Source organism: Macaca fascicularis, chromosome 14 (assembly GCF_037993035.2).
Source record: "Macaca fascicularis isolate 582-1 chromosome 14, T2T-MFA8v1.1".
Classification (NCBI taxonomy): Eukaryota; Metazoa; Chordata; class Mammalia; order Primates; family Cercopithecidae; genus Macaca; species Macaca fascicularis.
The window spans coordinates 106,951,585-106,977,556 of record NC_088388.1 but is presented as its reverse complement, the minus strand read 5'-3'; the positions used below and the strand labels follow the sequence as shown (position 1 = coordinate 106,977,556).

The window sequence follows — 25,972 nt, the reverse complement described above, 5'->3', positions numbered from 1 at the left end:
TTTATACTCACTTTTAATTACATGCAAATTAAGGGGCAGATTATACAGAAATTTCTAGGAAAAGGGAGGTAACTTCCCAGTTGTTGCAATGGAAAGGGACAGTAACTTCCAGTGTTGCCACGGCAATGGTAAACTGACATGGCACACTGGTGGGTTTGTCTTATGGAAAGCTGCTTCTACCCAGTCCCTGTTTGAACTAGTCCTCAATTTGGTCCAGTGTTCGAGCCCCACATCCAAGTTGAGTCCCACCTCCTACCTGACATCTATGTGAAATATCCAGTATAGGCAAGTATATAGATTAATGGTTGTTTAGGACTCTGGCGCTGGGTAGGGTACAGTGGGGGGATGAAGACTGTTAGGGTAATAGCTAAAGGTACAGGGATTTCTTTTTGAGGTCATGAAAATGTTTTAAAATAGATTATGTTGATGGTTGCACAACTGAATATACTAAAAACCACTGTGATATGGTTTGGATGTTTCATCCCCTCCAAATTTCATGTTGAAATGTAATCTAAATGTTGGAGGTTGGGCTTGGTGGGTTCCAGCCTCCCAAGGAGCTGGGACCAGAGGTGTGTGCCACTATGCCCAGCTAATTTATTTAAAAACATTTTGTAGAGATGGGATCTCAGTATGCTGCCCAGGCTTGTCTTGAACTCCTGGCTTCAAGTGATCCTTTTGCCTCAACCTCCCAAAGTGCTGGGATTACAGGCATGAGCCACTGTGCTCAGCCTGGCATTTCTTTAAAGCAATGCAAAAGTGGACACACACACACACTGAATTGTACATTTTAAATGATTTAATTGTATGGCATGTAAATTGTCTGTCAAAGCTGTTACCAAAAAAAAAAAAATCTTTTAGAAGATTTTTTATCTTTGGTGATAATCATTTTACACAAACTAAAAGCCTAATCCTCTGACCCACAGTCCTTACCACACTGGGCGCATGCACTAACTCTTTCTGCTGGTGAATTTGCAGTGCTGCTGTTGGGACACTCCTTCAAGCCCTTGGCCATCTGGCCAGATGCTATTGTTGATGACCAGCAATCCCCAGGAGCTCTATGTCCTTTAGGGCACTACTGAAGCATTCTCTAAGAATTAGGCCATTTCAGGGAGTCATGACCACTTAAAATGAACTAACCAGAGAGCCATTATCAACAGTTTCTAGCCAACAATAGGGATTAAGATTGGCTTCTTGACAACTTGGTGATTATAATAAGAACGATACTAAAAATAAAACAGGGCTGGGAGGAGCGGCTCACGCCTGTAATCCCAGCACTTTGGGAGGCCAAGGCGGGCGGATCACTTTAGGTCAGGAGTTCAAGATCACCCTGGTCAACATGGTGAAACACTGTCTCTACTAAAAATACAAAAAATTAGCTGGATGTGGTGGCGGGCACCTGTAATCCCAGCTACTCAGAAGGCTGAGGCAGGAGAATCACTTGAACCCGGGAGGCAGAGGTTGCAGTGAGCCGAGATCATGCCACTGCACTCCAGCCTGGGCAACAAGTGCAAAACTCTGTCTCAAAAATAGTAATTATAATAATATAATTATGTGCCAAGCACTGTTATAAACATTTTACATAGTTAACTGCTTATGTAGAAGGTATAAATATTTTGTGTGATTTAACAGCTCAATTCAAAATTTCATAAGCTCCCACTACGTGCAAGGCTGAAGCATGACAAATATGAGCCAAGTAGAGAAAAGTTACACATTTTGAAACATGTGTTAAAGCATAGTACAAGACATAGTACATAGTACACGACCCTTTTCTGCAATTCTGAAATCCAAAAAGCTCTGAAAAATCGAAGATTCTTTTTATAACCCATTTGGCAACAAAAATCTGACCTGGACTGATGACAGATTATTTACAGATCGTATCTCTTATGGCGTGAATATTCATATATTTGCTGTACAAATATTAATGTCTGATTATGGGGTTCTACCCTACATTCCATCATGGTATAATGTAATATGTAAAGCATTGTTGATCTCGAATTGATTATTTTTTGCCCTTCATTTGTGAATACATACACACAAAATTGTAGTTAAATAGTTGTTTCTATTTTAAAAGCACCACCAAAGATGGCTAGTTAAAGATAGATACCGTGAGGCAACCCACTCGGGTCCCCTTTCACGCTGTGGAAGCTTTGTTCTTTTGCTCTTCACAATAAACCTTGCTACCTCTCAAAAAAGAAAAAAAAAAAAGATGGATATGATGATAATTATATGACAATCATAGTTCTCATTCTCATTCTTTTATTCATTATTTAAAATCAAATAACATTAATAACATACTTCAAAAAGTTTACACTTATCCTACTTCCATTGTCTGTCATCCTGAAAAAAAAATGCTGAGAGATGATGATAATAAAACATGTTTATTCTTCCATGGAATGTATAAATTGAAACCAAATATGTGGAACCCACATTTAATAGGAGTAATTCAACACAATAACCATCAATTAGTAGTCACTGAATGTCACATAGATAAGACAATGTTTTAGGCACTATTTTTTAAAAAGACAAAAAAATTACCCAGAAATAATAACGAGGTACACTAATTTTTTTATACCTTAAAATTTTGTTTTCATTTATTTTCTACCATGATTATGTGCAGTAAGTGAACTAGATTGTGTAATGATTGAAATAGATTGTCACAGCTCATCACTCATGTGTCTACTTGCATCAGTCATTAGCAGTATAGAAACACCAGGTCATGCAGCAGTCCATTAAGGTTCAGGAGATTAGTCTGTTATTTTAAGATCAAGTGAAGATCAGTAGCTCAGGAAGATTTGGTGAAAACGTTCAGAGTTGAGAAAGATTCTGAAGCAGAGATGGCTATTTATCAGCTGTGAAATTTCCAAGAGTTAGCTTCTGGTTGGGATTGTATCCTACCATTTTAAAATACAAAGAATCTAAGATTAAAGCCTTTATAGGCTGGGCGCAGGGTGACTCATGCCTGTCATCCGAGCACCTTGGGAGACTGGGGTGGGAGGATGGCTTGAGGCCAGGAGTTTGAGGCTCCTATGACCTATCACTGTGCCACTGCACTCCAGCCTAGGAGAGGGAACAAGACCCTGTCTCTAAAAAGCAAACAAACAAACAAACAAATAAACAGTAAAACCTTTATAGTCTTTCAGTTTTTTCTTTTTTCAGCTCCCCATGCTGAAAGAGGATCTTTCTGTTTTTTTCTTAAAGAAAGATTACATGTTTCTTTTGCATTTCCAAGTTTCTTTTGCATTTCCAAGTGAAATCTTTTAGGTAGTTACCGAGAAGCAAATAAGTTAGTTTTTGAATGGGTCTTTAGTCTTGCGAGTTCTTCTGTGTGAGACCTAAGGAAATTATTCTTTCTTTCTTTCTTTTTTTTTTTTTTGAGACAGTCTTGCTCTGTCACCCAGGCTGTAGCGCAGTGGCTTGATCTCGGCTCACTGCAAGCTCCGCCTCCCGGGTTCACGTCATTCTCCTGCCTCAGTCTCCCGAGTAGCTGGGACTACAGGTGCCTGCCACCACGCCCAGCTAATTTTTTTTCTTTTTCTTTTTTTTTCTGTATTTTTGGTAGAGATGGCGTTTCACTGTGTTAGCCAGGATGGTCTCGATCTCCTGACCTCGTGATCCGCCCGCCTTGGCCTCCCAAAGTTCTGGGATTACAGGTGTGAGCCACCGCACCCGGCCAGGAAATTATTCAAATACAGTGCACTCTTTAAAGCTGCTTTGAAAGCTTTGTTCTTAACTGAACCAAGGGCAGTATAAAATCTGACAAAAATACTCTTAAAATGATTTTATTAATCCATAGATTCATTTTTTTTAATGACGTAAAGTTGGATAAAAAGACTTTGTTCTGATAAAGTTATCTTAACAATAATATAAAAGACTGTTTTGGTTGCTACACACAAAAAATACGGAATGCTTGAGGTTTTTGGAAATCTAGAATAAACTCTCAAGTTTCCAGGCTCAGGAAATCTTGTTTGCCACTATTATGCATATAAAGGCCACATTAAAAAACATTCTGATTAAACATTTTGGCTTATACTTACTATCACATCACTACATGAACTGGGAGTGTGAATGCAGCTCAAGATGAGCAGTTTCCATCAGGGACAAGTTTACGATAAGAATTGGACTGTTTTCATTTCTTTAAAAAAAAAATCACATTTACTGCTAGGCGCCGGTGGCTCACGTCTGTAATCCCAGCACTTTGGGAGGCCGAGGCAGGTGGATCACTTGAGGTCAGGAGTTGGAGACCAGCTTGGCCAACATGGTGAAACCCTGCCTCTACTCAAAATACAAAAATTAGGCCGGGCGCAGTGGCTCACACCTGTAATCCCAGCACTTTGGGAGGCTGAGGCAGGTGGATCACTTAAGGTCTGGAGTTCGCGACCAGCCTGACCAACATGGAGAAACCCCATCTCTACAAAAAAAAAAAAAAAAAAAAAAAAAAAAGAAAAAAAAAATTAGTCTGGCATGGTGGCGCATGCCTGTAATCTGAGCTACTTGGTAGGCTGAGGCGGGAGAATTGCTTGAACCCGGTAGGCAAATGTTGCGGTGAGCCAAGATCGCACTATTGTACTCCAGCCTGAGCAACAAGAGTGAAACTCCGTCTCAAAAATAATAATAATAATAATCAGCTGGATGTGGTGGTGCACGCCTGTAATCCTAGCTGCTCAGGAGGCTGAGGCAGGAGAATTGTTTGAACCCAGGAGGCGGAGGTTGCAGTGAGCTGAGTTCACGCCACTGCATTCCAGCCTGGGAGACAGAACCAGACTCTGTCTCAAAAAATCAAAACCCACATTTACTTAAACTATTTAGTAATTAGCTACATCATTTACTGGTTTTAAATTTTAAATAAAGTAACTTTAATATAAAATAAAGGATATTTGATTTCTAAGAAACTTGGTAAAAGCATTTTGCCTGGAGCAAATATTTTTACTATTTTGGCATTGTTATCCATATTCTCTATAACGATGTGTAAGAAAATAGGTCAGCTATTATATATATATATAAATAAATGGATAAAGATAACTGGCTAAGGTTAGACAGATGTTTGGCAATCTTGTACAAGCACTCAGAGTTTTGCAGTGATCGTTGTTCACTTTACTATTGTTTTACCATAAATAGCTCCTCTATAATATGAAAATTATTTAACCCTATTTTAGTATTTTGTGGATTCAGTTAGAACACATTTCCCCTTTTCTTGACATCCTCTCCCTCCCTCTCCCTCCCTCCACTCAATACACACACACTAAGCACAGCGTGGTGAATAAGGTGCTAGGAGATGAGTTCTAGGCTTCCTTCTGTTCACGCCTTGAATTTTGGACCCTGCCTTCCTGTTTTTATTCTAGTTCTTTAGTTCTGTTTTAAATCTTGGAACACATGATATCCTTCAGCCCAAATATTAGTCCCTCCCGACATTAGAATTATAAAGGGCGTCCACTGAAATTTAAATCACATTTTATGTTTTAGCTATTTAACTTTAGAAGTAGGCACAGGTGACTGTACTTTCAGCTGCTGTTAGATTTTCAGTGTTTGGGTTTATGCCATTTTGGACCGATGGGAAATTGTCATATAAGATTGAAAACTGTAATAGTAAAATGGACTACTTCACATTTTGGGGGACAAGTATTTTCTCATTTGGTTAATTATGGTTTGAAGTCATGTGAAATTAACTTAAGGATATCAAGAAAATGCTGACAATATAAATAGTGATACCGTATATAGTTATAATTTATATTCTCTCCATAAGCACAATTAAAAATACATGAACTCAGAAAAGGTACAAGTATTTGAAACTACAATTAAACATCTATTTCAAAGATGCACAAAAAGTACAAACGTGACTTTTGATTGGGTTAAGACTGCAGGAACGTCCCTCTCTATTATTTCCACTTCGCGGGAACAATAGCTCAAGGGTAAAAAAAAACAGAGGAAGCTGGCGCGGGGGCTCATGCCTGTAATTCCAGCACTTTGTGAAGCCGAGGTGGAGGGATCGCTTGTGCCCTGGAGTACGAGACCTATACTCTGGGCAACACAGGGAGACCCTTCTCTACAAAAAATAAAAAATTAGCCAGGCGTGGTGGCGTGTACCTGTGGTCCCAGCTAGCAGGAGGCTAAAGTGGGAGGCTCGCTAGAGACTGGGAGGTCCAGGATGCAGTGAGCTGATCATGCCACTGCACTCCACCCTGGTCAACAGAACGAGATCCCTCCCTCTCCTCCCCCGCCCCCACAAAATAAGCTAGAGGATATGCATCAATCAAGAATTCCTACGGGTCCACGAAAACACACATCTTTTTCTACTCCCTCTGTATAGGAATGAAAGGAAAAATTATGAGAAAACAAAATTCTCACCCGTTGCAAATATAATAGTATGCCCATGAGCAGCATATCATTCTCAAATCTGTAAAATGCTTACTCTATTTACAAAGCGTTTGTTGCATGATTCACTAGATTCTCAAAATAATTTTCCATGAAACACACTAATGGGTTATTAGCCTAATTTTACAAATAAGAAAAATGGTTCTTAGAGAGGTCAAGTGACTTACTCATGGTTAGATATTGGTAACCAAGTTTTCTGGTTTCTTATCAAATATTCTTTCTACTATGCCCCTTTGGTTTTCAAACAAATGAAGCAATTAAAGGTTAAGAGTAAAAACTTTATGACTCCAAAAAACTTCACTTGGTACTCTTTTGTGATTAAGAAGTGTACAGGACAGAATAGAAATGTACATTATAAAATATTTGACACTATGATCAAAATATCCCTTCCAGGAGAGTTTAATCAATAAGTTAAAAGTTAGGAAACTCAAAAGTCATTTTACTGTCTTAATTGATTATTCTATCTTCACTTGTACTGATGAGATTGTAAAATGCAATATGAAGGCTAAATATATCAAACATCTAACCAATATTCCTTGCACAGAAAAATCTTTTCTGCATTCTTTTCATATTGGAAATGAGGAAATTTGGAAATTTACTTGGACAAAAATGCTATTATTAAAAACATTCTATGTTTACCTATATTAATAATTTTGACAATAGTTCAAGGCAAATTGCATTTACTTTCTTTGAAAATGTCAATACATAAATAAATTTAGTTTTTCTTGTCTAAATATGAACAGTACACTGTAACAGCAAAACATTTGCTGCTGATAGGCCGGGCACAGCAGCACTTTGGAGGCTGAGGTGGGCGAATTGCTTGAGGCCAGGAGTTGGAGACCAGCCTGGGGAACATGGAAAAATCCCGTGTCTACTAAAAATACAAAAATTAGCCGGGCATGGTGGTGCACATCTGCAGTTCCAGCTACTCAGGAGGCTGAGGTAAGGTACTGACAATCACCTGAACCCAGGAAGCAGAGGTTGCAGGGAGCCAAGATTGCCCCACTGCACTCCAGCTTGGGTGACAAAACAAGATCCTGTCTCAAAAAAAAAAAAAAAAAAAAAAATCAACATTTCAAACATTTGGTGAGCGGTCCTCTGTTTTTAATTTTACAAATATTTGCTTAAAATAGTGTGCTTGGATCCTTTAGATATATTTGTAAAACATAATGCATTTTTAGAAGCAATAAATTAGAGAACAAAAATGAACATAAAACTTATTTTCTTGTGTTGAGGCAAAATTAAGGGAGGGCAAACATTTCCAGACAATGGGGAGAAAACCTGGTACCTTATACAAGGAACTGCTATTTACGTCCTAGTCGATACTTCTGAGATTGTTTATTCTGCAGGTGAACAGTACATATTTAAATGCATTTTGCTATTCAATATTAATTAACTCAAGAGAATGTAATTCCTAATAAAATCTTTTCAATTGATTATATATTCACAAAAATCCATTTGAACTGTCAAGAAAAATGAGTAATATTGACATAGCTGGACACTAAGGTCAGCATATGCTAACGAAGTGAGAATGGAGGTACTTTCAAGAAAAAGGTTGTCTGCTTTGCTTGACAATTTAGCAAAATACCCAGTCTAGTAGTGTAACAAGTAAGCATAGCGCTCTGAATCAAATACCTTACAAAATAGTATTGGTGTGGGTTTGTAACCTTTTTAAATGCTTTTATTGCATCATTCTGCTGTTAATGTTGGTATTTATCCTGAAATGACAGCCAATCTGTTCCTGTGAGTTCTTTGGCACGTTTGAAGTCAGCAGAAGCACTCTTTCCTGGGCTTTACTGCTTCCTCAGAAGAATGCACAGTATTTGGAACAAAACCACTTTTAACCCCTTCCCAGCCATCCTGAATACAAATTTCTCCCTTTTTAATAAGTTCATATATGTCTCTTGTCAAGATTGTGAAGGATTCTTCAACATTTGTAGCATCCTTTGCTGAGGTTTCTATATACTTCATTCCACAGTCTGCTGACAGTTTTTCAGCTTCTTCCCTTGTAACTTGACGTTGTGAAGCTAAATCACATTTATGTCCCACTAGCAGAAATACAATCCGAAACGGCTGTACATACATTTTTGCTTCTTCTAGCCAATCTTTCACATGTTCAAAAGATCGCCGGTTGGTAATGTCAAATACTAAAAATCCACCAACTGAGTTGCGGTAATAAGATCGGGTTATTGATCTGAAAAATAAACAGAAAAAAGGTTGTATAAGGACAACTTGTTCTTTTTCTTCTCCTTCCAACAATCTAGCACCATAATAACATTTGAAGATATCTTAATATGATTTAACTAGAATTTATAAATAAAATATGAGGTATCTCAAGTGAACAAAAATATTCTACAAGACTAATATGCAAGTTTCATACACTGACAGAACACGAAAGTAGCAGTTATTTTTAGATAGACAAATAAGCACTTACATGCTATGTCATCTCGTACTGTCTGATTGTTTTTGCTTTTAAAAATCTGATAGATTATTACATAGCTGTGGTTAAAAATAAGCATATTGAAAGATTGAGTGAAGGGCACAGGTTGCACAACAAACCAGATCTTAAGCATCTCATTCGTCATAAAATTTAATGAACTCGTCTTTCTATCAGTTTAGGAAAAAGCAACAAGGGCTGTAGTATGGATAGAACGTCTGTGTCCCTCCCAAATTCTTATGTTGAAATGCTAACCTTAATGTGGTTGTATTAGGATTAGGAGGTGAGGCCTTTGGGATGTAATTTAGGTCATGAGGGTGGAACCCTCATGAATGGGATTCAGTGCCCTTAAAAAAAGATACCCCAGAGAAGGCCGGATGCGGTGGCTCACGCCTGTAATCCCAGCACTTTGGGAGGCCGAGGTGGGCGGATCATGAGGTCAGGAGATCGAGACCATCCTGACTAATACGTGAAACCCCGTCGCTACTAAAAATACACACACACAAAAAAAATTAGCCGGGCGATGTGGCGGGCGCCTGTAGTCCCAGCTACTCTGGAGGCTGAGGCAGGAGAATGGCGTGAACCCGGGAGGCGGAGCTTGCAGTGAGCCGAGATCGTGCCACTGCACTCCAGCCTGGGCGACAGAGAGAGACTCCGTCTCAAAAAAAAAAAAAAAAAAAAAAGGATACCCCAGAGAGCGCTCTAGTCCTCTTTCTTTCTACCATGTGAGGATACAAGATGGCTGTCTGCAACCCAGAAGAGGGCCCTCACTGGAACCTGACCATGCTGGCACCGTAATCTCCCTGATCATCCACTTCCAGCCTCCAAAATTGTGAGAACTAAATTTCTGTTGCTTAAATCCCCATTCTGTGGTAATTTGTTATAACAGCCCAAACTCACTAAGACAGCAGACTTGTCACAGTATTAGTTACAGGTACAGTCTTGTGTTACACCTATTCAAGAAACAGGAGACTGTATGGACCTGGGATATGAATCCGAGGTGTGCTAGTGATTCTCTGTATGCCTCTCCAGATCTGGTCTCCATCCTTCTCTATGCCTGAGGAAGCTGTCCTCCACAGAAAGCTTTCCCAAAGCCCCTTGCCCTCTGGCTTGCAGGGGGGTTCAGCCAATGGGAGGTGTCGGCTGGAGATGGAAGGAAAGAGAAGTCAGAGTATTTAACCCTCTCTTTGCTTCTGCTGGGCTGTGGTTTAGCGGTGGTGGTATTCCTCTGCTTCTAGTCAGGGTTTCTGTTGGGTAGACCCTTTCGCATGGCTACAGCAGTCACCATGTTCTGGTAATACCATTCTCTGTCCTCTCCTCTTCCAACCAGGTGGCTAATGGCTTCCCACTGTTGCTATCTCTGAGTGCTTCACCATCCTTTATTAGTGTCCTCGATGCTGACTCTATCTCTGGAAATAGTCACTTCATTAAACTCTTCTCGGTTAACCTACAATTGTGCCATCTGTTCCCTGGCTGAATCATGAGGCAAGGTGGCAAGGCTATACTGTTTTATGTTTTTTGCCCCTCCACATGTTGTTTTATCTATCTGGAATGTCTTCTACCCCCTTTTCTGTCTAAGAAACTCCTATTTCTGCTTCAGTAGTCAGCTCAATAATCATACCATCTGAGCAGCCTTCCCTGCCACTCACCTCTCTCTTAGGTACTCTTCTTATGGTTCCTCTGAACCACTGGCATACTGCCATTATGATATGTTAATTTTCTCGATATGCTGACTGGATTTGCTGTTATGTCAATCATATTGCATGGCAAATGACAGATGTCATAAAATGTTTGTTATATTGGAGTTTTCTTTTTTCTTTTTTTTTTTTTTTTTGAGACGGAGTCTCACTTTTTCACCCAGGCTGGAGTGCCGTGGTGCGATCTCGGCTCACTGCAACCTCCACCTCCCGGGTTCAAGCGATTCTTCTGCCTCAGCCTCCCGAGTAGCTGGGACTACAGGCGCACGCCACCACCCCCAGCTAATGTTTGTATTTTCAGTAGAGAAGGGGTTTCACCATGTTGGCCAGGATGGTCTCGATCTCTTGACCTCGTGATCCACCTGCCTCAGCCTCCCAAAGTGCTGGGATTACAGGTGTGAGCCACTGCGCTTGGCCAATATTGGATTAATTCACCTAATTGGAGAGGGAAAGTGCTAAATATTGTATAAGCCAGAGATCCCATGCGACTGTTTCCAGTTTGTCAATGGTCTTTTAGCAAACTCATCTGACTACATGCCTGAGGCACCAAGATCTTTGTGAATGGCCAGTGGGTTATTTGGTACTGTCATACTTTCCTACTTGTCCTCATTGCTGAAATCACAGCTCAGTTCAGTGACCTGATGCCATAAATAGCTTTGTTGTGGGAGTGCAAACCATTTTACCTCCTCTTTTTTTCTATTTCTCCTGCTTCCCTGTTTCTCCTCAGAATTCTTAGTAGAGAGATTCCCAAGTGGCTATTTTTGAAAAACTTTTGTCAAGGACTATAGTATTATAGAGAAATTGAATTTTTCACCAACCCGATGCTTAGACTCTAAAAATAAAAAAAAGAAAAGAACTTGACAATAAGAAAAAATCTCCCACCATCTTTGGCAGGCTATGAATAATGCAGTTGCTATATTTTAACTTTGAGGCATAACTAATTTGTTATTGTTTTGTCACTCATCTTTATATGTGTGAATTTAGGCAGATGTGCAGTGTCTTAAGAGAAATCTAATTATGGCTATGTTCTTAGACTGAAAGCTTGAATTTACTCAGCACCAAGTCTGCATAACTTTTTTCCCTCCTATCCATTTAATTTACCATTACTAGAATATTTAAAAAATGCTTTTTGTGGCTGAAAACTCAATGCTGAAATGCTTATATGTTACACAGAGGCATGTTTTACACTGTAGGAAATACTATGTTTTCTTTTCTTTTCTTTTTTTTTTTTTTTTTGAGACAGAGTTTTTGTTCTGTTGCCCAGGCTGGAATGCAATGGCATGATCTCGGCTCACTGCAACCTCTGCCTCCTAGGTTCAAGCAATTCTCCTGCCTCAGCCTCCCGAGTAGCTGGAATAACAGGTGTCCGCCACCTTGCCCAGCTAATTTTTGTATTTTTAGTAGAGATGAGTTTTCACCATGTTGGCCAGACTGGTCTCGAACTCCTGACCTCAGGTGATCCACCAGCCTCAGCCTCCCAAAGTGCTAGGATTACAGGCATGAGCCACCACACCCGGCCAGGAAGTACTATCTTTTCAAAAACTTATCTTTATTTTCTTTTTAAAATAGGCAACCCTATTAACTGATTGTATTTAATTTTGAAAACACATTTAGAATACACTCGGCAAATCATCCTACAGAATAAAATTATAGCAAAGTATATGTAATACACATGATAAAACAAAACTTATTAATAATTAGTTGGGAATAAAAGGACTCAGTGTAACACCTGTCATTTCTACGCAGTAACCTGATTTCTAGTTTCTGTGTGTGGGTCTGTGGGGCTTCAGATTCGAATATAGTTGTTCTGCAGGTAGTGCTTTTCCTAAAACAATTGCGCGCTGCTGCTATCAATCATCTGGGGGAAGAAGCAGGCCTTCAGATGGAAAACTTGAACTGAAAGGCAGGTCTTTTAGAGGTGTGGAGGGAGCAGCTATCTTTCTCTTGACCTTCCTCCCGTAAGTTGAGGCACTTAGGTCTCTAGAAGTTCTTTTTTTTTTTTTTTTTGTTGAGACAGAGTCTTGCTTTGTCGCCCAGACTGCAGTGCAGTGGCCGGATCTCAGCTCACTGCAAGCTCCGCCTCCCGGGTTCACGCCATTCTCCTGCCTCAGCCTCCTGAGTAGCTGGGACTACAGATGCCCGCCACCTCGCCCGGCTAGGTTTTTGTATTTTTTAGTAGAGACGGGGTTTCACCGTGTTAGCCAGGATGGTCTCGATCTCCTGACCTTGTGATCCACCCGTCTTGGTCTCCCAAAGTGCTGGGATTACAGGCTTGAGCCACCACGCCTGGCCTCTAGAAGTTCTTGAAGGAATTATGAGAAGGTAGGGAACAGACACTAAAAGCACTAGGTCGGGAGGCCTCCCTGTAAGGAACTCAAGAGTCGATGATGAATAACAATTCTTTTTAAGCAACAATATCTTGTAGTATGATTCTTTATATCTATTTCCCTCTAGGATTTGAAAGTCTCCCTGAATGGGCCTGGTGCAGTGGCTTTCACTTGAGTAATCCCAGCACTTTGGGAGGCCGAGGTCAGGAATTCGAGACCAACGTGGCGAACATAGTGAAACCCCGTCACTACCAAAAATACAAAAATTAGCCAGTGTGGTGGCATGCTACCAAAAATACAACAATTAGCCAGGCGTGGTGGCGTGCTACCAAAAATACAAAAATTAGCCAGCATGGTGGCGTGCTACCAAAAATACAAAAATTAGCCAGGCGTGGTGGTGTGCTACCAAAAATACAAAAATTAGCCAGGTGTGGTGGCGCGTGCTTGTAGTCCCAGCTACTCGGGAGGCTGAGGCAGGACAATTGCATGAACCCAGGAGGTGGAAGTTGCAGTGAGCTGAGATCACACCACTGCACTCCAGCCTGGGCAACAGAGACTCTGTCTCAAAAAAAAAAAAAAGAAAGAAAAAGAAAAAAAAAAGTCTCCCTGAATTAATGGATGATTTAAGGGAAGGCAAAAAATTGTGGGGTTGGGGAATGGAGGGAAGAAAAGAACAGAAGCAAGGAAGGAAGAGAGAAATAAATGGCATGGATTCTAATCTGGTCTCGCGTTATGAGGGAATGAAGAGGTGAGACTATTCTCTGGCAAGAATGATAAAGCAGACACAAAACCCCTAAATACAGTGTGAGGGTGATGTGATGATGGGGAAGGTGAATTTTGGAGGAGAGGGATTGGGGTTATAAGCTCCTAGCAGTCCCTTGTCCCTCTCAAGTGGAAGATCTGGTTTTAATTATAAAAGAAAGCTGCTGGTTCTTTCATACTTTGAAGGCTACACTATCAGCAAATCTTATCCCATTGCCAGAGGAGCAGTCTCCTCTGCTTGCCTTAAGTGAAAACTGCTGGTCCCTGAGAACACTGCTTCCCCTGCAGCACACTCACATTGCCCATTCTCTAGGATCAGGAGGAGACGGCTCCTGTTTCCCCAGTGCAACTTCCTGATAATTATTCTTTTCCAACCCCTGTTGTAAAAAAAATCCCTGCTCCTTTGAGGCTTATGCCATCTGGCTCTATCATCTGCTGTCATCTGCCAACTGCTTGGTCATTCTCCATGTACTAAAGATTTTAGCACTTTGTTTTTCTTTCTGTTTCAATTCCTGTCATTCTGCTTACTGATTTCAACATCCATTTGGATGAGCTGCCTGGTGTCACTTCTCAAATTCCTGGACTTCCTCATCTCTAATAAACCTTTCTCTCTATTCTTCCTTTCTTATCTATTTCTTTTTCATCAGAAATATTAATTACTTCCAAAATTGGAAATTTACACAGTCCACTAAAAATATCAAGACCTCAGAGCCTGCCAGCCTGTCTATTCTTTTTGACTGTGGTGATTCTTTGGTTTCATCAAGATTTGTAATCCACTGACCAACTCTGTCACTTTCTACCCACTAATACTCTCCTATCTTTGCCTTCTTCCATATCTTGAGTTCAATGAGACATCATTATAATTGTTCTCTTGGAAATATCTCAATTTCCAAGCCCCTATCCCTCTGTCATATTCATCTGGGAAACCTCTATCTCGGGATCAGTCCAGCCTGCAGCTGAATGTTTCTGGGGAAAATCACTCAACCAGGCAGGCTGGTGTCACTATGAATTAATTATAACCAATCCCAAGTGGGCACTCAACAGTGGCAAGGAATACTGCTAATATCAGGAGAAACTCTTCCTTTTTCCTCACATTTATGCTTCTGCTATAGGAAGAAATGGAAGTTCCATTCAATCTTCCTCTCCCCATAAATGAGAACTGGAGGCACACTTTAACCCTCTTCCTAATCACTCCATAGAAGGACAAATGGCTGCTATGTTTGGCTAGAGTCTGTTTCTTAGGCTGTGGGCAGGATCATTGTGTGTTCAAGGTCAGTACTCTTGTATAGCATCCTTTTCCCTCCTTTCCTCTTTCTGGATCCATGCTACTGGCTTGCTGATTATCAGAGGCATGCAGGTGCCATGTCAATACTGCTCACTGTTGAATATCAATGGTTTTCAAGTACCTAGCACATAGTGGGCACCCAGTGCACCTTAGTGAATGAATGAATGGTTGATTGGGTCTAAGCCACATACATAGCTGTTGTGAAAACAGGAGAAATATCAGAGAGAGTGAGGAAGTTTGAGGGCAAGAGATACTAGCAGTGCAAAAAAAGAAAGGTGCCCAACATTATGTCTATTACTAGTGTGGTCTTATGTTCTCACACTGAGGTCACTTGAGTTGCTGTGAGCATTATCAGTGTTCCAGGGGGTGGATAAATTATATATTCAGAAATACGTGTATCCTAAAGATATATCCAATGAAAATACAGTAGCCAGCAATCTCTGTGAAGCTTCTTGGGGGAAGGGAGCCCTTTAATCAGGGGTATGTTGATGAAACCTCTCCAAAGAAGAAAAGTTACCGTATCTTATACCCCCTACTGAGAAAAAAAAAAGCCTAATACTTGGTGAACCATTTTTATTTTTAAATTTTTTTATTGTTTTTTTCTGAGATGGAGTTTCACTCTTGTTGCCCAGGCTGGAGTGCAATGGTGTGATCTTGGCACCCCACAACCTCTGCCTCCCAGGCTCAAGCGATTCTCCTGCCTCAGCCTCCCGAGTAGCAGGGATTATAGGTATGTACCACCACACCTGGCTAATTTTGTATTTTTAGTAGAGATGGGGTTTCTCCATGTTGGTCAGGCTGGTCTCGACCTCCCAACCTCTGGTGATCCGCCTGCGTTGGCCTCCCAAAGTGCTAGGATTACAGGTGTGAGCCACCTTGTCCAGCAAGTAAACCTTTTTTAATTTCAGAGGAAACATTATCAGTATAATGTGCTTCTCTGATCCATTAAGTGGGAAACCCCAAAGCCTGCTAGCTTTGATAGAGCTGAAAGCAAGAGAAGTCCCTTCGGCTGGTCCAAGCTACAATGCAAGCAACATTGCCATTTGGCCCATGGCCCATCAGATCTAATGGTACCTGCCTAAAGTACCTCTAGTAGCCTGGAATGCTCCATCAGGCCCAGGAAGCCTCCACTGGACAATTACAGAAGTGGCATGCTTTCGGCCAGGCACGGTGGCTCACGCCTATAATCCTAGCACTTTGGGAGGCTGAGGCAGGTGGATCATGAGGTCAGGAGATCAAGACCATCCTGGCTAACATGGTGAAACCCCGTCTCTACTGAAAATACAAAAAAATTAGCCAGGCATGGTGGATCATAAGGTCAGGAGATAGAGACCATCCTGGCTAACATGGTGAAACGCCGTCTCTACTAAAAATATAAAAAAATTAGCCGGGTGTGGTGGCAGGCACCTGTAGTCCCAGCTACTCGGGAGGCTGAGGCAGGAGAATGGCATGAACCCAGGAGGCGGAGCTTGCAGTGAGCCTAGATCGCGCCATTGTACTCCAGCCTGGGCAACAGAACGAGACTCCATCTCAAAAAAAAAAAAAAAAAAAAAAAAAAGGCATGCTTTCTTTGTCATATACTATTATACTTTTGAAAAATAATTCTTGGCTTATAACTTGGCTTTGATAGAGACTAAATGCCTGACGGTGGAACACCAAGTGACTGTGCAATCTGAATGTCCATCATGAGCTGGGTGTTCTGATTCACCAGGCTGGAGCTTTATCACCAAAGAGAGGTCGCATATATAGGAAGGAATATCGAGTGGGACCTGAATGGACCTGGAATAACAAAGTCCACAGACTCAGCACATCTATTCTTACAGCACACTCTCAACTCATGGCCTTGTCTGGATTTCCCTATAATAATAGAGGAAAAAAAATTCAAGTCTGCCTTACAAATGGCTCTAAACAATATGCTAGCATCAGTAAGCCCCACTCAATGGAGAACTTGAAGGTCAGTGAAAAAGTTCCATTTGTGGAACCTCTAGTGCTACATCTCACTGTCTGCTTTTTCCAGAGGAAGAGATGGAGAGATGTAGGTAAAGATCCACACCAATTCATGAGCAGACATGAAGGGTTTGGCATGTTGGGTAAAAAACAAGATCAGGGGGCTGGTAATTAGGAGGTTTGAGGAAGAGGTCTGTTGATGAGTCTAGAGTATGCGCATACTTGTATCTTATGTGAATGGCCACCAAAAGTCCCCTCCATGAAAAAATTTTCATAACCAATGGAACAAAATGTTCTGTCCTACAATTATCAATCAGTATTTTTATCCTACTTTGAACTCATGGTAGGGAGATGGAGGCTGTACCTGGGCTCAGTAGACTTAATCTTACCTAGGTTGGCCTGAACTGTTATTGCTTATTGCTTACCACCCAGTTTTCCAGCAGCTACCGACATCCTGAATATGGTACCATACTCTGGGGGACCATCATGGAGGGGACACAGATATGTCCTCATTGTAATATATTTAATCTGGATTTAGGCCATGCTAGTACCACCATCCATGAACATACAGAATGTCTTATACATAGTCATGCTATCCTACACATTGCCACAGATCAAGTAATTCACTTAACAGTGGTGGAGATAGGGAAATGGAATGACGCCATGGGATTCATTGATCATATCACACCACTATCACCTAGAGGCGTCTGGCCCTATAAAACTGTGAAATGGGTTATTAACAGGTAGGTATGCCCATTTCCAGGAGATGACACCTTGTAAGATTTTAGCATAATCATTCAGGATGTCTATGTTCTAAATTAGTGAGCAAGATAGTAGGTGGTATTTTTTCCCCATAAACAGAAGCTGTGGTATGGGAAGCAAAGGGTGAAAATAGGGTGATGGTGCCTCTCACAATTCCACTTAATGAGTCACTAAAATTTTTTGTTGTATCTAATCCCTGTGACTCTGAACTTTGCTGATATAAAGGTTTTAGTATTCAAGGGAGAAATGCTTTCACTAGAAAACCCCATGATGCTTCTACTGAATTAACAGCTGAAGCTGCCGACTGGCCATTTGGAGCTTCTTATGGCAGGGGGTGAGCAGGCAGAAAGGGGGCAACAGCATCATGGGGACCACACTGGCTTCCTGCAGTTCTTACTGCCCGGACTCCCGGGATCTTCTGATTCATTCCAAGCCTGGTTCTCCACCTTCCCATCAAGTCTCTGCACCTCAAACATGCTTCTACTAACTCCCTTTTCTGAATAAGGTTCTCAAGCTGGTTTTGTTGCAGGCAACCAAGGACCTGACCGATAGAGTCAACATCGACTTTGTAAGAAAAAAATGGTACAAAACAAGCTCACAAATCTCTTATATCTTTCAACATAGTTTTATAAGACTGAAGTTCAGTTTTTAAAAAAAACTCTAGTGAAGGACACATAGCATGAGATCTAGCCTCTTAACAATTTGTAAGTGTACAGTGAAGTGTACAGCATTGTTAATTATATGTGCCACGGTGTACGGTAGATCTTTAGAAATTTCTCATCTTGCATGACTAAAATCCTATCCCTAAGAACAGCAACTCTCCATTTCCCTAGCCCACAGCCTCCAAGAACCATCATTCCACTTTCTGCTTTTGTGAGTTTTGACTATTTTAGATACCTCATGTATAGGTGGAATCACACAGAATTTGTCCTCTGACTGGCTTGTTTTATTTTTTATTTTTATTTATTTTTTTGAGACAGAGTCTCGCTCTGTCGCCAGGCTGGAGTGCAATGGCGCGATCTCGGCTCACTGCAACATGCACCTCCCAGGTTCAAGTGATTCTCCTGCCTCAGCCTCCTGAGTAGCTGGGACTACAGGCACGCACCACCACGCCCAGCTAATTTTTTTGTAGTTTTAGTAGAGATGGGGTTTCACCATATTGGCCAGGATGGTCTTGATCTCTTGACCTCATGATCTGCCCGCCTCAGCCTCCCAAAGTGCTGAGATTACAGGCGTGAGTCACAGCACCTGGTCTTTTTTATTTTTATTTTTGAGACGGAGTTTCACTCTTGTTGTTCAGGCTGGAATGCAATAGCGCGGTCTCAGTTTACTGCAACCTCCACCTCCTGGGTTCAAGTGATCCTCCTGCCTCAGCCTCCCAAGCAGCTGGGACTACAGGCATGCGCCACTGTATCCAGCTAATTTCTGTATTTTTTGTAGAGACGGAGTTTCGCATGTTGGCCAGGCTGGTCTCAAACTCTTGACCTCAGGTGATCTGCCCACCTCGGCTTCCCAAAGTGCTGGGATTATAGGCATGAGCCACCACGCCCAGCCTGACTGGCTTATTTTACTTAGCACAGTGTCCTCAAGGTCCATCCATGTTGTAGCCTATGACAGAATTTCCTTCTACTCAATGGAATAATGTTCCATCGTATGTATATGCCATACTTGCTTTATTCATCCACAAGGTTCATTCTTACACATATTTGCTTTAGCATAATGAGACAAAGTGGTTGCTTTGTTTATATAAACATTTTTAACTGCTTGATTTTCCTCTATTTAATTATTTTTCCTAAAATAATAAATAGACAAGGGATTATTTGACAGCACTGGAGTTTGCAAACATTTACAAAGAATTACTTAATATATGATTAATGCAATCAAGTGTGAATTATACATTGGGGAATTTGGAATTTTACACAAATGACATGATTGCTGAGGTTCTAAAAAATGTAAATGATATCTCAGAGTAAACAGTTGTCTAGTTTCCTAAAAGGCACTGAAGATAAGATGCTGTTGTTAAATGAAGGACAAAACTCCAGAGGCCCTGGACTGCTCAAGATTACTTTTAGTAGATGCCAGGCACAGTGGCTCACACCTATAATCCCAGTGCTTTGGGAGTCCGAGGTGGGAGGATAGCTTGAACTCAGGAGTCCAAGTTTGCAGTGAACTATGACTGCGCCCCTGCACTTCAGCCTGGGTGACAGATTGAGACCCTATCTCAAAAAAAAAAAAAAAAAAAAAAAATGTGAAAATGGCAACATTATATAGATCTTATGTGTTATTATCATGAACTTTGTTGGATATGCACAGGCCTCTTAAAAAAGCAACAAAATAGTAAGCACTTGCTGACTTACTTAGGTAAAATGAACCAGATGTTCCCACCCTGGAAATGCCCTTCTTGTGGCTTTGCCAATTGTAAAATAGGCATTTAGAGGACAAAAGTACTTTGATGCCAGAGTCTCTTGGCATCAAGTAGCCTGTGAATGCATTAGCCTTGTGGGTGCCTGTTTTTCAGCATGACATTACATTCCTACTGCCCTTCTGGGAACAGTCGTTGTGTTGATGCTTTATTTTATTTGCTTCACTTGCCTTGTGGCCCTCAGCACTGTTTTCAAGAGGCTAAAACACAAGCCTCCCTACTCCTTTGATTATTATTGACTCTTTCCCTGCTCTCGTCTAAGATTCTGAAACTTGGCACTTGTAACTTAGAATATTCTTTCTTCATACAAACAATCTTAAGATTCTTTTTCTTTGTGTAATGCCAGGGTCTTTCCATCAAAAATCAAGTCTGTGGTTGTAGAGGCCATATATATACTGACAAGACGTAATGGGTCATATTTCCCCTTTGAATATATGAATCAATTCCCCTATGGATACTTTTTATTTTTCTATCATGACAGATAATCATTTTATGATAGTGATGCTTTCTTACTGTCCCTAGGACTCTCTGTTCAGCATTTACACTCTGTTTTCCTCTGTAGCAATTAATACATTCTGACATCCTATATAAATTTTACAGTGTATTTGGTTATAACCCGATTAGAAGATAAGCTCTATGAGAGCAAGGATTTTGTCTTTTTTTTTTTTTTTTTGAGACAGGGTCTTGCTCTGTGGCCCAGTCTGGAGTGCAGTGGTACGATCTTGGCTCACTGCAACCTTTGCCTCCCAGGCTCAACTGATCCTCCCACTTCAGCATCCCAGGAGCTGGGATTATAGGCGCCTGCCACCTTGCCTAGCTAATTTTTGTATTTTTTTGTAGAAATGAAGTTTCGCCATGTTGCCCAGGCTGGTCTTGAACTCCTGAGCTCAAGTGATCTGCCCGCCTTGGCCTCCCAAAGTGCTGGGATTACAGGCATGAGCCACCACGCCTAGTCTTTTTTTCTTTTTTAAACGTTGTATCCCTAGTGTTTAAAACTGAACTGGGCATGCATGAGTCCTACCAGTATTTGTAAATGAACAAATAAACAACTGAATACATTCATACCTCATTAGCTTGTGCCCAGGCAGCATTCAAATGCTGAGGAAATGGGAGAATAAAAGATAAATATAAAAAAAGTTTATTTCTTTTCAATACTTAGAGTAGAGATTTGTAAAGTCAAAAGGGGAGAAATGGGCTGAAAATTGCACACTCTATACACATATAGGTGAAATCGTCCACATTTTCTAAAGAACTAATGCATTTAAATGGGTAGTAATTCAAATTGTACTTTGCAGTGGATTCTGGAAGGCAGAACAAGTTATGTGTGAAAATGGAAATAATTTATTTGGAAATTAAAGAGAAATGTTTCTAGCTTCACTAATTGTCTTCAAGGTGTTAATGAAAGGATGCTTATTTTCTATTTGATACGGTACCAGAAAGTGTATAAAAGACTTCGGCACTTATTCCAGTGCTTTCTGGTATCCTTTTGCAGAACAATAATGAGACAATGACCAGCTTCTCAAGATTATTTTATATTCCATATAACACAGTGGATTACGTGATCTAACATAACGAAAGGATATGTTTTCTTGGGTTGTAATTCTCCCACCATTTCTATGACTGCTGTTTGTTTCCATATGACTTTTTCTATATGGCTTTTTTTCATATGGTTTCATGTATCTTTCTACATCCTGGAATTTGTAACTGATGTGAATCCTTTTCTCATTTCATTTTACTTCTGAAATTATTCAGCTTTTATTTTCAAGTCATTTACACTCATTCTGTTCATTCTTTTGTCTATTTTTTTTTTTTTTTAGATGGAGTCTCGCTCTGTCACCAGGCTGGAGTATAGTGACACGATCTCAGCTCACTGCAACCTCCACCTCCCAGGTTCAAGCAATTCTCCTGCCTCAGCCTCCTGAGTAGCTGGGATTACAGGCATGTGCCACCACACCCAGCTAATTTTTGTATTTCTTTGTAGAGATGGAGTTTCACCATGTTGCCCAGGCTAGTCTCAAACTCCTGGGCTCAAGCAATTGGCCTGCCTCGGCCTCCCAAAGTGCTAGGATTACAGGCGTGAGCCATCGGCCTGGCCCCAAATTCTTTAATGTTCTTCCTATTGAGAATTGGGTTGTTTGTTACTGTAGCATAACCTGGCCCATCTTGACTAATATGCAAGATAATTAACTGGAAGGAAAAGTTGTGCAGGAAAGGAAAAGAAAGTCATAGCGTATTCCAGGGCTCAACAATGAAAAGTATCTACATGGTCAGAGTAACCTAAGTGCTAAGAAATGACCTTACTAAAATTATGGTGTAACAATATTGACAAGTTGGGGGAATGGGAAAAGTGAGGATATATGGTAAGTGTACAGATAACATAAAAACACAAACTTTAGCTGGGCACAGTGGCTCATGCCTATAATCCCAGCACTTTGGGAGGCTGAGGCAGGAGGATCATGAGGTCAAGAGATCAAGACCATCCTGGCCAACATGTAGTCCCAGCTACCTGTAGTCCCACCTACTTGGGAGGCTGAGGTGGGAAAATCACCTGAGCCCGGAAAGGTTGAGGCTGCAGTGAGCTGAGATCACACCACTGCACTCCGGCCTGGGGGATGGGCAACAGACTGAGAATCCCTTTAGGCTGGGGGTGGTGGGTGTGGGGGGCGGTGCGGGGTGAAGGCTGTGCTTTAAAACCACCACATGCAACTTCTGCTCAAATTCCCTGGCCAGAACTACTCACATGACTCTGCCTAAGTGCAATAGAGAAGGGAAATATAATCCTCCCATGTGTCCAGAAAAAAAAGAAGCATTAGCTATGAATGAACACTAAATGTCCCTACCACATCGTCTTTTTCTTGTTTTCTGCTTTTTGCTAAATTGTCCATGTACTTCTCAATAATTCAATCTCAAACTCTGCCAGTTGCCTTATTGTAAGAAGTTTATTTCCATTAGCTTTTCTATCAATTTCATCTTCCTGAGGTCTCTCCTACAACCTTCTGCCCTGCTCCAATCTGGCATGGCTGTCCTTGGTATCTGCAGCACATATGTGATCCTAAGATCTCCCTTCACCATCTTCCTGGGGAGTTCCCTTGCCTTTCTTCAGAGGTGGAGCTGTTCCTTGTACCCCATGTCCTCTTCACCCCTGGTTTACTTGTGTGTGTGAATGTGTGTGTGTAGCACATCTTCAAGTAGCTTCCTTAAAAAAAGTTGCATGAGGTAATATTTTGAAATCTTGCATATTGATTTATTCTGCTCTCACAGTTGAGTGATAACATGGCAAGACAGAGAATTCGCTCAGATTTTTATTCTTTTTTTTTTTTTTCCAGTTGATGCTATTTCTTTCTCAAAAATTTGAAGTCATTTCTCCACTGCCTTTCAGTTTCCACTGTTGTTTTTGGAAAGTCTCAAGCCAATCTGATTCCGGATCGATCTTTTTTTTTAATGTGTCCTGTTTTTTCTCTCTGGAGGTTTGTAGGAACTTCTCTGTGGTTCCAGTGCTCCGAAATTTCCTAATGACTGCCTTAGTGTTTCTACTTTCATCTATTGTGTTGGGCCATTCTAATCTGAAAACTCAGGTCCCTACATTTTAGAAAACTTTCTTGAATTGCTTTACTAATTCTTTCTCTCCTCTGTTTTTTCTCTTCTATCTTTCCAGAATGCCTAATATTTGCATATTGAACTTTTTGGATTATAGTCCTTTATTGTTTTTTTTTTTTTTGAGACGGAGTCTCACGCTGTTGCCCAGGCTGGAGTGCAGTGGCGCGATCTCGGCTCACTGCAAGCTCCGCCTCCCGGGTTCCCGCCATTCTCCTGCCTCAGCCTCCTGAGTAGCTGGGACTACAGGCGCCCGCCACCGCGCCCGGCTAATTTTTTTGTATTTTTAGTAGAGACGGGGTTTCACTGTGGTCTCGATCTCCTGACCTTGTGATCCGCCCGCCTCGGCCTCCCAAAGTGCTGGGATTACAGGCTTGAGCCACCGCGCCCGGCCTATTGTTTTTTTAAAAAAAAATCATCTTGGTGGGGTGCAGTGGCTCACGCCTGTAATCCCAGCACGTTGGGAGGCCGGGCCAAGGTGGGTGGATCACGAGGTCAGGAGATCAAGACCCTCTTGGCTAACATGGTGAAACCCCGTCTCCACTAAAAAAATTACAAAAAATTAGCCAGGCGTGGTGGTGGGCGCCTGTAATCCCAGCTACTTGGGAGGCTGAAGCAGGAGAATGACGTGGGCCTGGGAGGAGGAGCTTGCAGTGAGCTGAGATGGCGCCACTGCACTCCAGCCTGCATGACAGAGCAAGACTCCAACTCAAAAAAAAAAATACACACACACACACACACACACACACACACACACACACACACACACACATATATATAGTATCCTGTTCCTTTATGGTTGCAATTTTTTCCTTATTATCTCTTAGAGAAAATTAAGGACAGGTTTTGTTTTTGTATTTTAACATTCTCGTTTTCCCTTATTAAGTTTCTGTTTCTCCAGTTGCTGTTTCCTGTTTGTTTGTTTGTTTTGGTCCCTAGGTTTCACATTACAAATTTCCTAATATTTCTTGTCATCTTTCATGAAGACTAAATGCTTCACTGTAAGATGATCATGCTGGACCATTTAATTCAGCAAACTCAAATGTTGGTATCTTTAATTCTTTCCTCTTGGCTTGGTCAGAATCCCCAGAAATAATTTTACCAGGGTTTTGCTTGAAGGGTGAAGGCTTGACTGCCAGCACTTTGAGGAGCTGAGTGGGGAAAGGGGGCTAGACAGTTTTAGCATCCAACATGACAATATTCACTTAAAGCCCTTACTTTCAATAAGGAACCCCAACCTCAAAATGCCTGGTGCTTCCAGCCAAAGACCCTATTTTTGATTCTTTTCAAAGAATAAGTTTCCAGTTTTTTTGCCAATGTGGTTGGCGGGGGAGAGAAAATTGTTTGATATATGGAATGGGGGAAGAAATGGCAGAATCCCATCCTTCTTAAATAGACTGACACTCAATGATCCTTATTTTAGTACTGCCACTTCCAGAAGTATCTGGTGCCACCATTTCCCAAGTCTTTGGAGGGAGGGATTCAAGAGTATACATTGGGTTGGGTTTTAGATTTTTTTTTTTTACCATTAGCTCAGAAATCAGTTTTCTTGAATCTGCGAATTCATTTACCATTCCCCATTTGCTTTCCTGCTTCCAAAATTTTGTGGCTCTTGGCTGCTACCTGTTTTCCTTGTTCAAGGATTTATGGTTGGAAAAAATACTATTGTCATTTTAGTAAGGTTTCAGGGAAAAAAAAAAAAAGCTAAAATAGACACAGATGTTCCATCTGCTATCTTCACAAGAAACCCCCCCTTTTTTTTTTTTTTTGTAGAGATGGGGTTTTGCTGTGTTGCCAGGCGGTCTTAAACTCATGAGCTCAGGCGATCTGCTGACCTCAGTCTCCCAGAGTGCTGGGATTACAGGCATGAGCCACCATGGCTGGCTGGCTTCTTTTTTGTTGTTGTTGTTTTTTTTTTTTGAGATGGAGTCTGACTCTGTCACCCAGGCTGGATTGTAGTGGGACAATCTCGGCTCACTGCAACCTCCGCCCCCCGGGTTCAAGCAATTCTCCTGCCTCAGCCTCCCAAGTAGCTGGGATTACAGGCGCCTGCCACCACGCCTGGCTAATTTTTGTATTTTTGGTAGAGACGTCGTTTCACCATCTTGGCCAGACTGGTCTTGAACTCCTTACCTTGTGATCCACCTGCCTCAGCCTCCCAAAGTGCTGGGATTACAGGTGTGAGCCACCATGCCTGGCCTGGCTGGCTTCTTTTTCTATTGTTATTGTTTCCTACTGTCCTCTTACTACTGATAAATCCAGCATGTCCCAGAATCAAGCATCACCTCCTTTGGGATACATCCCCTGAAACTGGTCATCACCCTAGGCACAGATGACAATTCCTCCTCCTGTTCTGTCACTGAAACTTAA

The 25,972-nt window shown here is 41.3% G+C and overlaps 1 protein-coding gene across 1 annotated transcript in view; it reads right to left on the bottom strand.

Annotated features, from left to right (window-relative positions):
- Positions 1 to 2,242: 2,242 nt before the first annotated feature.
- Positions 2,243 to 25,972, bottom strand: part of RAB39A (RAB39A, member RAS oncogene family) — a 41,049-nt gene continuing 17,319 nt past the window's right edge. The window contains exon 2 of the mRNA XM_005579529.5: positions 2,243 to 8,563. Coding sequence (XP_005579586.1) covers positions 8,137 to 8,563 — 427 coding nt within the window. The 3' untranslated portion in view covers positions 2,243 to 8,136. The remainder of the gene's footprint in view (positions 8,564 to 25,972) is intronic.